The sequence below is a fragment of the Schistocerca nitens genome, chromosome 5 (assembly GCF_023898315.1).
Source record: "Schistocerca nitens isolate TAMUIC-IGC-003100 chromosome 5, iqSchNite1.1, whole genome shotgun sequence".
Classification (NCBI taxonomy): Eukaryota; Metazoa; Arthropoda; class Insecta; order Orthoptera; family Acrididae; genus Schistocerca; species Schistocerca nitens.
In genome coordinates this window covers 199,890,111-199,905,893 of record NC_064618.1, presented here as the reverse complement: position 1 = coordinate 199,905,893, position 15,783 = coordinate 199,890,111, and the positions used below count along the sequence as shown (strand labels likewise).

Below are 15,783 nucleotides of genomic sequence, written 5' to 3'. Positions count from 1 at the left end.
TTGACTATTCAGAGATGTCACTAAACCCGCCCAAAGATGTAAACAACCAAGCATGAGCAGCGCCTATTAGACGGAGGGAGTCCGACAGCCAATCAGTTCCAGTCTTTCCACCAGGAAGGAGGTACATGGTTCGTGTTGTCTGTAGTTCAGCCATGCCTAGATGGTCAATACCATGGTTCGGTCACATTCACATTGTTACTTTGTGCCAGGAAGAGCTCTCAACAAGGGAAGTGACCAGGTGTCTTGGAGTGAACCAAAGCGATGTTGCTCGGTCATGGAGGAGATACAGAGAGACAGGAACTGTCGATGACATGCCTCGCACAGGCTGTGCAAAGGCTACTACTGCAGTGGATGACCCCAACCTATGGATTATGACTCAGGGGAACCCTGCCAGCAATGCCACTATATTGAATAATGCTTTTTGTGCAGCCACAGAATGTTATGTTACAACTCAAACTGTGCACAATAGGCTGCATGATGTGCAAATTCATTCTCAATGTCCATGACGATGTCCATCTTTACAACCACAACACCATGCAGCATGGTACAGATGGGCCCAACAACAAGCCGAATGGACTGCTCAGGATTGGCATCACGTTCTCTTCACCAATGAGTGTTGCATATGCCTTCAACCAGACAATCATCAGAGACGTGTTTGGAGGTAACCTGGTCGGGCTGAAAGCCTTAGACACACTGTGAGTGCAGCAACATGTAGGTTCCCTACTATTTTGGGGTGGCATTATGTGGGACCGATGAACGCTGCTGGTGACCATGGAAGGCACCATTATGGCTGTACGATACATGAATGCCATCCTCCAACCGATAGTGCAATCATATAGGCAGCATATTGGCAAGGCATTTGTCTTCATGGATGACAATTTGCGCCCCCGTCATGCACATCTTGTGAATGACTTCCTTCAGGATAATGACACTGCTCAACTACAGTGGCCAGCATGTTCTACAGACATGAACCCTATCAAACATGCCTGGGATAGATTGAAAAGGGCTGTTTGTGGATGACTTGAGCCACCAACCGGTCTGAGGGGTCTTGCCGAATCGCCATTCAGGAGTGGGACAATCTGGACTAACAGTTCCTTGATGAACTTGTGGATAGTATGCCACGATGAATACAAGCAAGCATCATAATAAGAGGACGTGCTACTGGGTATCAGAGGTATCGGTGTGTACAGCAATCTGGTCCACAACCTCTGAAGGTCTCGCTGTATGGTGGTACAACATACAATGTGTGGTTTTCATGAGCAATAAAAAGGGCGAAAATGATGTTTATGTTGATCTCTATTCCAATCTTCTGTACTGGTTTCGGAACTCTCAGAACAAAGGTGATGCAAAACTTTTTTTGATGTGTGTATATGGAGTCACTGCAGTTAATTATAATTAATGATATTTGTGCAAGGTATGTACAAATATCTCAGTGGAAGAAAGAAAGCAACTATGTCTGCAAAGTGAAAACACAGAATTTGAATTATATGCTCGGTCTTTGTAAGCTGCGCCACTCTCCTCCCTCTGCCCGCCTCCCTCCCCCCCCCCCCTTTTCTGTCCTTCAGTGCTTCAAGTAATGGAATTAACGAAAGGGCATCCTAGCAAGTGAGCAGAGTAATCTGTATGACTGCTAGGTCAAGCTGTGGTTTTACCTGAGAAATGTCATTTAATTACAGTTTTGAAGGCAAAACGTACAAACAGTTCTGTGGAAATGCCACAAGTATGTACATGGCAAGGAAAGAAAATGTATGGAAATCTTTCATATGTACCAAACACAATAAACTCCTTGTTCAGCTCAGATTTATGCATAATATCTTCATGATCTGGACATGGCAGAACCTAAAAATATAAACCCAAACTTACCTCATTCTGGTCCTTCTCAGCTCAATGAGATACCTTCCTGTTTATATGTTTCCATGTCTCTGGAGGTTGCACAAAAGTCTCTAATCACATAAAATGCACAGACCAGTTTGACAACTGTCTCCATTTTTGTAAAATTTCCTGGCAACCACAGCTGCCACATTTGAAACAAGAAAGAGGACTTATTTGATTATGGTAATAACCAGCAGAAAAAATGTGAATGTGCTCCCGTTTATTAAAAGTCCTTGACTTAAAAGTGAGGTACCAGCTGCCATATGCTATCTTCCTCAGCAACTTAAAAAAAAAAAAATCTCAAAAATTTTGGAGTCTGTCGCCATAAGTCACTCATACCCATCCACCCCCACCTGCTCAAACTCACTCTCTCATTCAGCTCACCTCATTGTCATTATCTCTTTGTGTCTTTCTCACTGTCACTTCCCGTTGTCTCACAGCAACAGTCTCCTTCATTCTGTTCTACTAATACTGTCTCCTCTTGATGACACTGTCTCCCTCTTGCTCTCTCTTACTGCTATCTCATTCATTCCTTTCCACTGCTGCTGTCTCTTCTCACTGTCACCATCTCTCTGTCACTTTCATTGACTCTGTCTTTCATTATCACTGGCTCTCACCAACTTCCACTTTCTCATTCTCTTTATTCCTTTCCCATTGGCACTGTCTCCTTCACTCTTTTCCTAGCACTGTTCTCTCACTGTCAACTATGATCCACTGTTAATGTGTCCCTCTCTTTCTCTCATAGTGCCATTGTCTCCTTCCCTCTTTTTACATCACAACTAATGTCTACTATCTTCCAGTATTTATTACTTTTCCATTTCTTTCACACTGTCACTGCCTCCTTCTCTCTCAGCACAAAAAGCTTGAATATGTTTGCTTATCAAAATTTTTGGGAAAATTTTTAAAAGTGCTGACGAAGGTAGAATGATGCAGCTGGTAACCTCCACTTTTTCAGTCAGCATCTTTTAATAAACAGGAGCATATTGACCTTTTTTTGCATTCCAGCAGGAGCATTTTTCCACTTTATTTCTTCTTCCTGCTACAGCAGGATATGTCACTCATATGGAAAGAACTTTTTGATAGTTAACTTAAGTGAAATTAAACTAACACAAATTGCATTTTCAAAGTTTTCCACGATTGGTATCTTAGGATTATATTTTAAAAATTACAGCTATTTGCTGTGCATAGCCATCTTGGAATCTGCAACTTGGTTTTGATACCCAAAATACAATGTTTTTGGGGTGTTTCTCAATAACAGATAAAGATCTTTGACACTTCTAAATAAATGACCAGAGACTATACCATTAAAATTTGAGTAATTTGCTGCTGTTACGTATTATTTAGATTATGCCTCACACAGGATTTTACGTGTGCAGCTAGGGTAAAGTTGAACCTCTGTATCTCGAAAACAGATAAAGGTATGAGGAAAATTTTCAAATTTGTTTGAGATTGGTATCTTAGGGATATATTATAAAAATTTCTGCCATTTGCTGTGCGTAGCCCTCTTGGAATCCACGGCTCGGTTTTATTATGCAAAAACCATGTTTTCCCAGGAACTGCCCATGAACTAAGTGGTGCCTCCATAAGCCTTTTAAGGTGCACCATTGATCACATCTAATGCAAAAAGAAACAACTGATTGGCTCCATTTGCCTAATCTGGAAGAATTGGGTCATATTCAGACTTTCACCCTGTACTGTAGAGTAGTTACTGTAAGCAGATACTTCTGTTGGGTATATTAATGGTCCTTACAAATTCAGGAGGATGATGATTCAAACCTACATCTAGCCATCCTGATTTAGGTTTTCCATGATTTCCCAAAGCCAGTTAAAGCAACTAGTGGGATGGTTCCTTTGAAAGTGCATGGCCGCTTTCATTCTACATCCTTCCCTAATCCAAACTTGTGCTCCGTCTCTAATGACCTCATTGTCAATTGGATGTTAAACACTGATCTCCTCCTCCTCCTCCACTAATAGCCCCAAGCCCAAGGGCTATCCAAAACACTTGACCCTACCTTTCTATCACCTATAAAACTCGAGGTATGAGCCCTGGAAAAATCCCATTTTTATGTGCAGAATTTTGGAAAATACTGATGTTATTTGAACCTTCACAGACAGAGAATATCCAGCCCAGTGGCTCTAGAATCAGATTTCCTGTAGCATTTCTTCTCATGACACCAAAAAATCATCACTACTGTGAACCAGTGACCATCCTGTAATGCTTTTGTCACCCAAAACCACTCAGGCTATGAGAAACTCAACCAAATCACCCACCAGGACTTGAGTTACCTCTCAGAGCTGTGAAATGAGATAAATCCTACTATCATCCTACAAAGCAGCTGCTGCAGTACCCATGCCATTTGGGACTTCTCCTTGCCCCTTCCCCACCAGCAGCTGCTCTGAATTGTGCAAGTGGGAACTGTTCCATTGGCACTTTCTCTGTTTTTGCTCCCGATCACTTAAACTTTGTCTGGATCCCATTCTCACTTACCATTCCCTTGCCTTCAGCCATCCTACTACTGTCAATTTTCACCATGTTCCTCCTGCCTGAAGTCTCTCTCTCTCTCTCTCTCTCTCTCTCTCTCTCTCTCTCTCTCTCTCTCTCTCTCTCTCCCCCTACCCCTCCCTCCCTCCCTCCCTCCCTCCCTCCCTCCCTCCCTCCCACCCCATTTCCCCCTCCCTGTCTCTCTCTACCTTTCTCATTTCCTGCCCCCCCTCCAACTTTCTATATCTCTTACATGCTCTACCCACACATTAGCTACTCAGTTTCATAATTTCTGCCATAATTAATTTGCCATTTTACTGACAGCAGACTGGTTCCTCATCTCGTATTTAAGAGTTCCGACATGCACGTGTCCACTCCGCCCTGTCCCCCTTTCAGTCGTGCTACTTCTTTCCTCTGCTCTCCCTTCCTTCTGTCCAAGTAGTCACCAACAAACAATCATTGTTGCTGTGCTACATATCTTTGCATGTTTTTTTCTCCAGATGAATGACTGTCATTCTTCAATTTTATTTGTCACTAAAAAATGAAACATAGATAATTCATTAAGAAATTGTAGTACTATTTAACTCTGTCTGTTATGTGATTGGAGATTCAAGCCAAATAAAATTTATTAGGTTTTGATTCCAGTAACCACACTTCATTTCAGGCTGGATAAATGAATGATGGACACAAAAACAAAGATTTTTGAGGAAAAGATTGTTGGCAGAAACAAAGCGTAATGAGAAGAGACAAAACTGTGCTATAAAAGTATGAAAACATGTATACGGAAACATGTATGTATACAGAGCTAATTGATGAAATTTATAAACTGAGACAGAAGATAACAGGGCATAACAGCTGATTTCCTTAGATTTCTGGCACACGGTTAATATAGGGTGAAAAAATACTACAGGAAGTCAGTACTGTGTCACAAGGAGATAACAGTTATCTTGTTTTATAATTATGTTAACAAATACAGTTTAGAATGCTTTTTTATTGTAATGACCAGTTTTGATTGATTAGGCCATCTTTATATTTTAAATATGCAGGGGATCAAAGCTATTACAGTAAAAAATATGTGACATGCATAGTACTTTGTTCTTGGGGAAAACTCTGTTATTTCATCTTCTGTGAATGTTATGAGGCATGCTAAGTATGAGTCAGCCTCTCTATAATGTTGACTTATGGTGCAATATTTTAGTCTAGATTTTTATTTGGTAAGGAGTGGGGGCAGAGGCACTCAGCTCAGTAAGATGACTGCTGGCAACTGTCAGGATAAAGAGTTGGCATACTAGACTGAGAAAGATAACAAATGGTGATAATTTTTGTTATGCTAGTAGATAACAGAAGCCGACGATGTCCAACACTCGCGTGATACCAGGAAATGGCAGGTGGTATTTATTGTGTATGGTGATAACTTTAGGTTTTGTAAAAGGCTTGTTGTCCAGCCAACTGGCCACTTGCCAGAGATGTGCCTCCTTATATGAAACAATTTTCAGTCTAGAAAGCTTTGTGAATGGTGCTGTTCCTTTTAGTTAGACAAAGTATTGCCCTCTGGACTCTGTCAAGAAATGTAATCAGTTACCTTCTGATATCATAGGAAATGGGGCATTCCTCACTTTATGCCAGATACTCCATCTCCATGTTTTTAGTCAAGACCAGGGGTGGCTAAGAATTCGGCCTGTGAGCCGTGCCCTGGCACAAGTGCTGTAATGCTCAGCGTCACTACACTTGTCCACCACTGCCACACAATGCTGTATGAGTGCAAGGAGGGGGAAGAGGGGAAACTGAATGTGCTGCATTGGAATGGGAGTGAAATTGCACTGCATACAACTTTGTTTTATATTTCACATTTCTCAACAACATCACTCACAAACAAAATGAGTTTCCAGTATCATTTAACTATTTTTTACACAGTGAAGACATGATATAATGTTTATTTGGTACAAACTGTCAGCGTACAGTCAGATGTAGACAGTTTCACAAATATGCATGGTCAGGTTGCCATGTAACTGTGACTTATTCAGTTTCACAATCAAAGAAAAGGTCTTTCACACACAGATGTTGACTGAAATATTGTAGCACTTTTGCTACCTCATTGTGGGGGCATGGCAACTCCACCTGAGGAAAGCTATGTAGATGTTCTAGACAGTTTTAACAGTAAAGGATTTGTCATTAAAATAGGAGTAACCTTTCAGATTAATCAGTTACATTTGTGCATGCACAGGTGTGCTTTTAACTGAAAGAGCAAATGATCTCAAAAAACAGATGTTAGATTGGCAGTGTTTTCAAAATGTTTATGAAACGATCCTTGTAATTCCTTAAAGACTGCAATGAATTCTTCCAGTCTCACTTTTTCTTTAATGGTAGTGAGCTTAGGGATCTGTACTCTTTTTCAGAATGCATCCCTTCTACAGTGTGATTTTCTTTTGAAATGCATTCCCATCAAATTGGAAAGAAGTTGCTCACCTTGCATTTTCTTAATGTGGACAATGTGTAGTCAAGTCCGCTTAGAATACGAGGTCTGCAATCCATTCTGGATGTTCTAATTTTCATTCCTGTATTCCTTTTTCCTTCATAAATTCAACAACAGTGAGTTTTAAATAAAAAAGATTGTTGCAGGCATATCCCTTGTCTTAACCAATGTACTTTACAGTAATATATTAGGTCTCCATACTCAGTCAGCTCTGTTGAAAACTGTTGCAACTAACAGTGGAATAAGGCATGCAACTTCAGGAATGTTACTATTCATTACACCAATTTCTTCATGTGGTTCATGCCTGCAAATTTATCACAAAATGCTTCTCGATATACAGGACATAAAGGCTTGTAATGGCAGAGCACTACATTGCCTCTTTTTGTGCTCTCAGCCACTGGATCTGTGGATGTTCTTTGTACCACAAACAAATGGAGAAGTGTAAACAGTGCTGACACCACGATTCTGTTGAATTGGAGGCAGTTGGGATGACTTAAAAATGCCACACCGTGATACTGATTGAAGTGTTGCACTATACCTAGTACTTCCGAGGAGGACTGAGCAAAGCCAAGACAGACCTCTGCTCGCATGTGGGCCACACACTTGGGCTGCATCAAGTTTGGCACAATGTGGTTGGCCCTTGTCTACACATTATATTGCCTTCATATGTTAGTTCCCTCTTTGTTGTATCCTATGAAGAGTGAATTGTGTATTTCACCTTTCTACACCATGATTATTTCTTCATTGTTGTCAAGCATACTCCATTAATTAAGTCTGTGACATTTTTATTGCAACCTATACATTTAATTAGAACTGTAAATGTTATTTGTTTTCTTTTTTATGTACAGTTTTTCCTTGTTTCAATCTGTTCATATTTAGTCCGTAAAAGAGCTGCTAAATCTGGAAACAATGAAAATATGTCTGCATGGAATGTCCATATTTGTTCAGAAAATAATTTCCCCACGGCTGCTGGCCTTGCATCATCTGCTGCAGGTTATGCATGTTTAGGTGAGTAATATTTATTTAAGATTTATTTGTTTGGAATTATGAGGGATGGCTTTTACTGCCAGATACATTCATCAGAAAATGAATAGTGTGTTTGAAAGAACAATCTATGATGTTAAATAGTGCACAAGTGAGTCATTACCTAGTAGTATGCATAATAATAATAATCTTTGTTTGTGCATAATAACTTTACAGCCTTGGAAATTATAATTTTTAGTACATTTACAACAATGAAATTATGTCATAAATGTAATGAATATATACAACTAGTACCATGTTAGAGACTATTATACTAATATTTACCACCACTAATACAGTAGTGATAAACGGCAGCCTAGGTGCCTGACAGAGGCTGTGGAAAAAATGCTGCTCCTTATTGAAATATGGCTCAAAACAACTGGTCTCTAGTTTAATATTTAGACATTTTACAACTAAATACAATGCTATTCACACTGATGTGTGTTTGTACTGTCTCTCTCAATACTCTGAAATGGAAAGATAGAGTTTTCATACCACTGTATGAAACTTGGGCAGATTTCTAGTGACTGTTAACAAAGGATGCTTTTGTGTCTGTTGACTTTAGAAAGAAGGGCTGGAGATGTAAATGGCAATCCAAGGAAAGAAATTTCCATGGAGGAATGATTTCAGTAGCTGCACTTTAATTGGAATTACACATGATACTTCTTAAAATATCTTGGTTTACTAGGCCTCAATGAAGTATTCCATCACATCAGCTTCTAGTGTGATGTGGTTGAGATACCCCAGTAGCCTTATAGTGGAAATAAGACAGAAATTTCTTTTAGAGATGCTCTGTATGCTGACACAGTTCCACATATCGCAACTCAAAGCTTACTTTAGCTGGTAATGTTTCACCATTGATAGATACAGTACTGAATTGGGAGTCTAGCTGATATTTTTTGCGGATATCCAAACTACCTTACAGTTATTGCAGTTTTTGGAAATTGATATCAGAATAACATTAATGTTAATGAAGGCCCCTTGATAAGGAAAATTCATTGACAAGTGAGATTTTGTATTTTTATTTGTTAGGCTTACAATTCTGTATGTATTTTCCATTTGAAATTTAAGTTATTTAGATATAAAAAATATATATATAAATTAAAGTCAGTTTCTTAATGTCTGTCAATAAGCCATATAATTATATTTCAGATTTTCATCTTTTTGGAAGAAGAGAGATTTTTAAAATTCTATTATTTATCAAAATCCCTGGTTTTTCCTTGATAACTTCTTATTTGTATTTGTATTTCTTTATTGGTCTTGTAAATCGTGATTTTGTAGATTGTTTGCACAAATGGTGTAAGACAAGTAAGGTTTGATATGGTAAATACAAATTGTACATATTATGATTTTGAAAAATAATTCAGTACTTGTTGCACATTGGTAACATGTTTATAAAAACAAATAAGCTGACCGAAAGAATAGTGTGGTTTAGAAAATTTGATCAGTTTACACTTATTTTTATGGTGTTCCAGAAGTGGTCGAGCAAGTGCTCCTTCAGCTTCACTTTAAACTAGTGTAAATGTAGTATTTGTTTCATATAGGATGGCACCTGGTTATACAGAATAATGCCAGTACGATACACTCCTCTTGTACAAATGTTTTTTCTTACTTTATTGGCATTTAGGCTGTGCTTTTGTCTTGTACCATAAGAATGGAAATAACAATTGCACTTGAAGATTTTTTCCTTTAATGTGCTTCCTTTTATGAAGATTAGTGCTTCGTAGATATATAAACAAGAAAGGGTCAGTAAACTGAGACTTTTAAGTATTGGGAGTCTCTGTATTTAGGACGTTTTATTATTCTGACAAAATCTTTCTGTAGTATAAATGTTTATTGTTAATTATGAAGTTCTCCCTAAAGATAATATCACAATAGTGAATCAATGTTGCCATAGTACATTGTGACCTCTGATGCACAGCTTGTATTTTGTGAGATGATTTTTACAGCATGTGTGAGTATATTTAAATTTTTGTTTACATTATTCAGGTGTGTCTCCCATTTCAGGTTTTCCTAAATATGTACACTTAAAAATTTTGTCTCACTCACCAGTGTTAAAATCAAACATTGGAAAATCCAGGATGGAATGCAACAATACAAGGGGAGGAAAGTTGCTACTCACCATTTAGCAGAGATGCTGAGCCGTGATAGGCACAATAAAAACATTCATACAATCATAGCTTTCAGCCATTAAGGCCTTTGTCAGCAGTAGACACACATACACACACGCGCACACACACACTCACACAAGCGCAACTTGCACACACATCTGCAATCTCAGAGAGCTGAAACTACACTGCGAGCAGCAGCACCAGTGCATGATGGGAGTGGCGACTGAGTGGGGGTAAGGAGGAGGCTGGGGCGCGGAGGGGGAGGGATAGTATGGTGGGAGTGGCAGACAGTGAAGTGTTGGAGTTTAGACGGAGGGTAGGAGAGAAGGTGCGGAGGGGGGAGAGGAGTAAGTAGCAGAAAGGAGAGAAATAAAAGTAAAAGAAATTAAAAGACTGGGTGTGGTGGTGAAATGACGGCTGTGCAGTGCTGGAATGGGAACAGGGAGGGGGCTGGATGGGTGAGGACAGTGACTAACGAAGGTACAATGTAGAAGAAAGATGATGTAGCAGTCACAGTAGTGGATTCTGACTGTTTCTTGGAGAGACTGGATTGTCTTGCAGCAGCATGAGATAAACTGCTTTTTCAGTCAATCACCACACAGTGAAGCAGCTACAGTGCTGAAAATTCTAGCTGACATCAAAACATTCCACTGATACAAGACTACAACCCAGCAGTCATGGTGGCCTTATAGTAAAAGAAACTGGAACTGCAGGCTAGTAGTATCAAAAGAATATTTGTTGCTTGTTTGGCCTGACCAGATTCGGGCATTAAGGCCCTCTTTTACATCTGATAATGACACAACACACAGCCAGAATATTCACAACAACAACAATAATAGTAATAATAATACTAAAGGGTATTAAGAATGATATAGATTAGTTTAGCACATTTGAAACTGTGTTTAATATTATCAGAAGTGCAAGGGATAAGTAAAGAGGAGAAGATAGAAATGACAGTGACAGTAGCTGTTAGGAAAGAACAAAATTTAAATAGAGGACTCTGTACTTAAGGGGGAGGAAACGTTGTGTGAGAGGACCAGTTGATCAGAGTGAGCTGCAGTCAAGTGTATGAAAGACATAGGTATTATGATAGAAGGTGAACCATTAGCTGGTCTTTTGAAGTTTGAAAGGAATTTAATCTCTCAGATTTTTTGAGTAATATTGTCCAAAAGTTGGTGTCCTGGTACAGAAAATGATTTAGGAAACGTGGTAGTGTTATGTGATGGTACAGAGGGGATTTTACTTCATTGAGAATAAGTATGTCTGCTGTGCTGTTCCCAGATAGTTGATGTTGTTGTTGTGGTCTTCAGTCCTGAGACTGGTTTGATGCATGCTACTCAATCATGTGCAAGTTTCTTCATCTCCCAGTACCTACTGCAACCTACATCCTTCTAAATCTGCTTAATGTATTCATCTCTTGGTCTCCCTCTACGATTTTTACCCTCCACGCTGCCCTCCAATGCTAAATTTGTGATCCATTGATGCCGCAGAACATGTCCTACCAACCGGTCCCTTCTTCTCATCAAGTTGTGCCACAAACTCCTCTTCTCTGCAGTTCTATTCAATACCTCCTCATTAGTTATGTGATCTACCCATCTAATCTTCAGCATTCTCCTGTAGCACCGCATTTCGAAAGTTTCTATTCTCTTCCTGTCCAAACTATTTATCGTCCATGTTTCACTTCCATACATGGCTACACTCCATACAAATACTTTCAGAAACGACTTCCTGACACTTAAATCTATACTCGATGTTAACAAATTTCTCTTCTTCAGAAACGCTTTCCTTGCCATTGCCAGTCTACATTTTATATCTTCTCTACTTCGACCATCATCAGTTATTTTGCTCCCCAAATAGCAAAACTCCTTTACTACTTTAAGTGTCTCATTTCCTAATCTAATTCCCTCAGCATCACCCGACTTAATTCAACAACATTCCATTATCCTCGTTTTGCTTTTGTTGATGTTCATCTTATATCCTCCTTTCAAGACACTGTTCATTCCATTCAACTGCTCTTCCAAGTCCTTTGCTGTGTCTGACAGAATTACAATGTCATTGGCGAACCTCAAAGTTTTTATTTCTTCTCCATAGATTTTAATACCTACTCTGAATTTTTCTTTTGTTTCCTTTACTGCTTGCTCAATATACAGATTGAATAACATTGGGGAGAGGCTACAACCCTGTCTCACTCCCTTCCCAACTGCTGCTTCCCTTTCATGCCCCTCGACTCTTATAACTGCCATCTGGTTTTTGTACAAATTGTAAATAGCCTTTCACTCCCTGTATTTTACCCCTGCCACCTTCAGAATTTGAAAGAGAGTATTCCAGTCAACATTGTCAAAAGCTTTCTCTAAGTCTACAAATGCTAGAAACGTAGGTTTGCCTTTCCTTAATCTTTCTTCTAAGATAAGTCGTAGAGTCATTATTGCCTCACGTGTTCCAATATTTCTACGGAATCCAAACTGATCTTCCCCGATGTTGGCTTCTACCAGTTTTTCCATTCGTCTGTAAAGATTTCATGTTAGTATTTTGCAGCTGTGACTTATTAAACTGATAGTTCGGTAATTTTCACATCTGTCAACACCTGCTTTCTTTGGGGTTGGAATTATTATATTCTTCTTGAAGTCTGAGGGTATTTCGCCTGTCTCATACATCTTGCTCACCAGATGGTAGAATTTTGTCAGGACTGGCTCTCTCAAGGCCGTCAGTAGTTCTAATGGAATGTTGTCTACTCCCGGGGCCTTGTTTCAGCTCAGGTCTTTCAGTGCTCTGTCAAACTCTTCACGCAGTATCGTATCTCCCATTTCATCTTCATCTACATTCTCTTCCATTTCTATAATATTGTCCTCAAGTACATCACCCTTGTATAGACCCTCTATATACTCCTTCCATCTTTCTGCTTTCCCTTCTTTGGTTAGAACTGGGTTTCCATCTGAGCTCTTGATATTTATACAAGTGGTTCTCTTTTCTCCAAAGGTCTCTTTAATTTTCCTGTAGGCAGTATCTGTCTTACCCCTAGTGAGATATGTCTCTACATCCTTACATTTGTCCTCTAGCCATCCCTGCTTAGCCATTTTGCACTTCCTGTCGATCTAATTTTTGAGATGTTTGTATTCTTTTTTGCCTGCTTCATTTACTGCACTTTTATATTTTCTCCTTTCATTAATTAAATTCAGTATTTCTTCTGTTACCCAAGGATTTCTACTAGCCCTCGTCTTTTTACCTACTTGATCCTCTGCTGCCTTCATCCCTAAGAGCTACCCATTCTTCTTCTACTGTACTTCTTTCCCCCATTCCTGTCAATTGTTCCCTTATGCTCTCCCTGAAACTCTGTACAACCTCTGGTTTAGTCAGTTTATCCAGGTACCATCTCCTTAAATTCCCACCTTTTTGCAGTTTCTTCAATTTTAATCCGCAGTTCATAACCAATAGATTGTGGTCAGAGTCCACATCTGCCCCTGGAAATGTCTTACAATTTAAAACCTGGTTCCTAAATCTCTGTCTTACCATTATATAATCTATCTGATACCTTTTAGTATCTCCGGGATTCTTCCACATACACAACCTTCTTTTATGATTCTTGAACCAAGTGTTAGCTATGATTAAGTTATGCTCTGTGCAAAATTCTACCAGATGGCTTCCTCTTTCATTTCTTAGCCCCAATCCATATTCACCTACTATGTTCCCTTCTCTCCCTTTTCCTACACTCAAATTCCAGTCACCCATGACTATTAAATTTTCGTCTCCCTTCACTATCTGAATAATTTCTTTTATTTCATCATACATTTCTTCAATTTCTTCATCATCTGCAGAGCTAGTTGGCATATAAACTTGTACTACTGTAGTAGGCTTGGGCTTCGTGTCTATCTTGGCCACAATAATGCGTTCACTATGCTGTTTGTAGTAGCTTACCCGTACTCCTATTTTTTTATTCATTATTAAACCTACACCTGCATTACCCCTATTTGATTTTGTATTTATAACCCTGTATTCACCTGACCAAAAGTCTTGTTCCTCCTGCCACCGAACTTCACTAATTCCCACTATATCTAACTTTAACCTATCCATTTCCCTTTTTAAATTTTCTAACCTACCTGCTCGATTAAGGGATCTGACATTCCACGCTCCGATCCGTAGAACACCAGTTTTCTTTCTCGTGATAACAACGTCCTCTTGAGTAGTCCCCGCCCGGAGATCCGAATGGGGGACTATTTTACCTCCGGTCTATTTTACCCAAGAGGACGCCATCATAATTTAACCATACAGTAAAGCTGCATGCCCTCGGGAAAAATTACAGCTGTAGTTTCCCCTTGCTTTCAGCCGTTCGCAGTACCAGCACAGCAAGGCTGTTTTGGTTATTGTTACAAGGCCAGATCAGTCAATCATCCAGACTGTTGCCCCTGCAACTACTGAAAAGGCTGCTGCCCCTCTTCAGGAACCACATGTTTGTCTGGCCTCTCAACAGATACCCCTCCGTTGTGGTTGCACCTACGGTACGGCCATCTGTATCGCTGAGGCACGCAAGCCTCCCCACCAACGGCAAGGTCCATGGTTCATGGGGGGGGGGGGGGGGGTCCCAGATAGTAGCATAAGAATTAAAGGTAAATGAGAGGGAGTGCATTAGTTGAGAAGATAATAGAGCAAACACCAAGTCGATAGTCTTTTTGCTCATCACCATGCAGCTTTGATCATTGTTCGTAGGCAGGAGTGATATGGTCATAACAATGTATGTTACAAATGTATCATACCAGTTCCAGCTGGCATGAGCTAATATAGACATCAAGACAACAGCCACATTTGAGATCGTAGCCATAGCTGGATATGATAACAGACCACAGTACCCAGTGACATCTGGATGTCATACATGTTGGCGGATAAAGGAGCTCGGTGTTCAGCTGCAGTCAAATATACGTACGCATACCACTGTCCCTCACAGAAAATACATTAGCCAGGAAGAGGTTATTGTGGAATTATGAAATGTCCTTGTGAGGCTGTGTTCTTGTCTACTGTATACAGCAGACTTCCTCCTGAGTTTAGGTTGTTGACTATCAATGTACAAGGTGTACAACTTTGCTTCCGCTGTTTGCTGATAGGTGGCTACAACGGTAAGCAGCGGTCAAAAGAGACAGATTGCAGATGCCAGACAGTTAGCTTGGACCTCAGTCAATGTAACCTCATTCAAACATTAGTCGATTTGTGTCTGCATCATAAAGTTGTTCTTGATTGAAAATGTCAGTTTACGAGCCTAATTTTCGCCATTTGTGGGAGGTGTTACTGTTTTGTTTCAATATAAAGAAAACAGCGGCTGAGTCTCATCGAATGCTCTCAAGTACATATGGTAAGGATGCTGTTAATGAAAGAATGTGTCATGAGTGGTTTCAATGCTTCAGGAACGATGATTTTAACGTTGTAGACTGGCATAGTGGTGGAAGAGAGAATGTTTTCCAAGATGCAGAATAGAAGATATTGCTGAGTGAAGACTTGCATCAAACTCAAGAATAATTGGCACGATTAATGGGAATGACACAGCAAGCCGTTTCAAAACATCTCAAGGCTGTGGGCATGATTCAGAAAGAAGGAACTTAGGTGCCGTGTGAGCTGAAACCAAGAGACGTTGAACGGTGTTTGTGTGTTTGTGCACATTTGCTTCAGAGGCAAAAACGGAAGAGATTTCTGCACTGCATTGTGACTGGGGATGGAAAATGGGTTCATTACAATAGCCCTAAATGCGAAAAAATCATGGGGATTTCGCGGTCATGCTTCCATGTCAACGGCCAAACCGAATATTCACGGCTCCAAGATCATACTCTGCATTTGGTGGG

At 39.8% G+C, this 15,783-nt stretch overlaps 1 protein-coding gene across 2 annotated transcripts in view; it reads left to right on the top strand.

Annotated features, from left to right (window-relative positions):
* LOC126259404 (diphosphomevalonate decarboxylase) overlaps positions 1 to 15,783 on the top strand; it is a 63,262-nt gene that overhangs the window by 27,215 nt on the left and 20,264 nt on the right. For both annotated transcript variants that reach the window (XM_049956178.1, XM_049956177.1), the window contains exon 5: positions 7,707 to 7,835. In XM_049956178.1, coding sequence (XP_049812135.1) covers positions 7,707 to 7,835 — 129 coding nt within the window. The remainder of the gene's footprint in view (positions 1 to 7,706; positions 7,836 to 15,783) is intronic.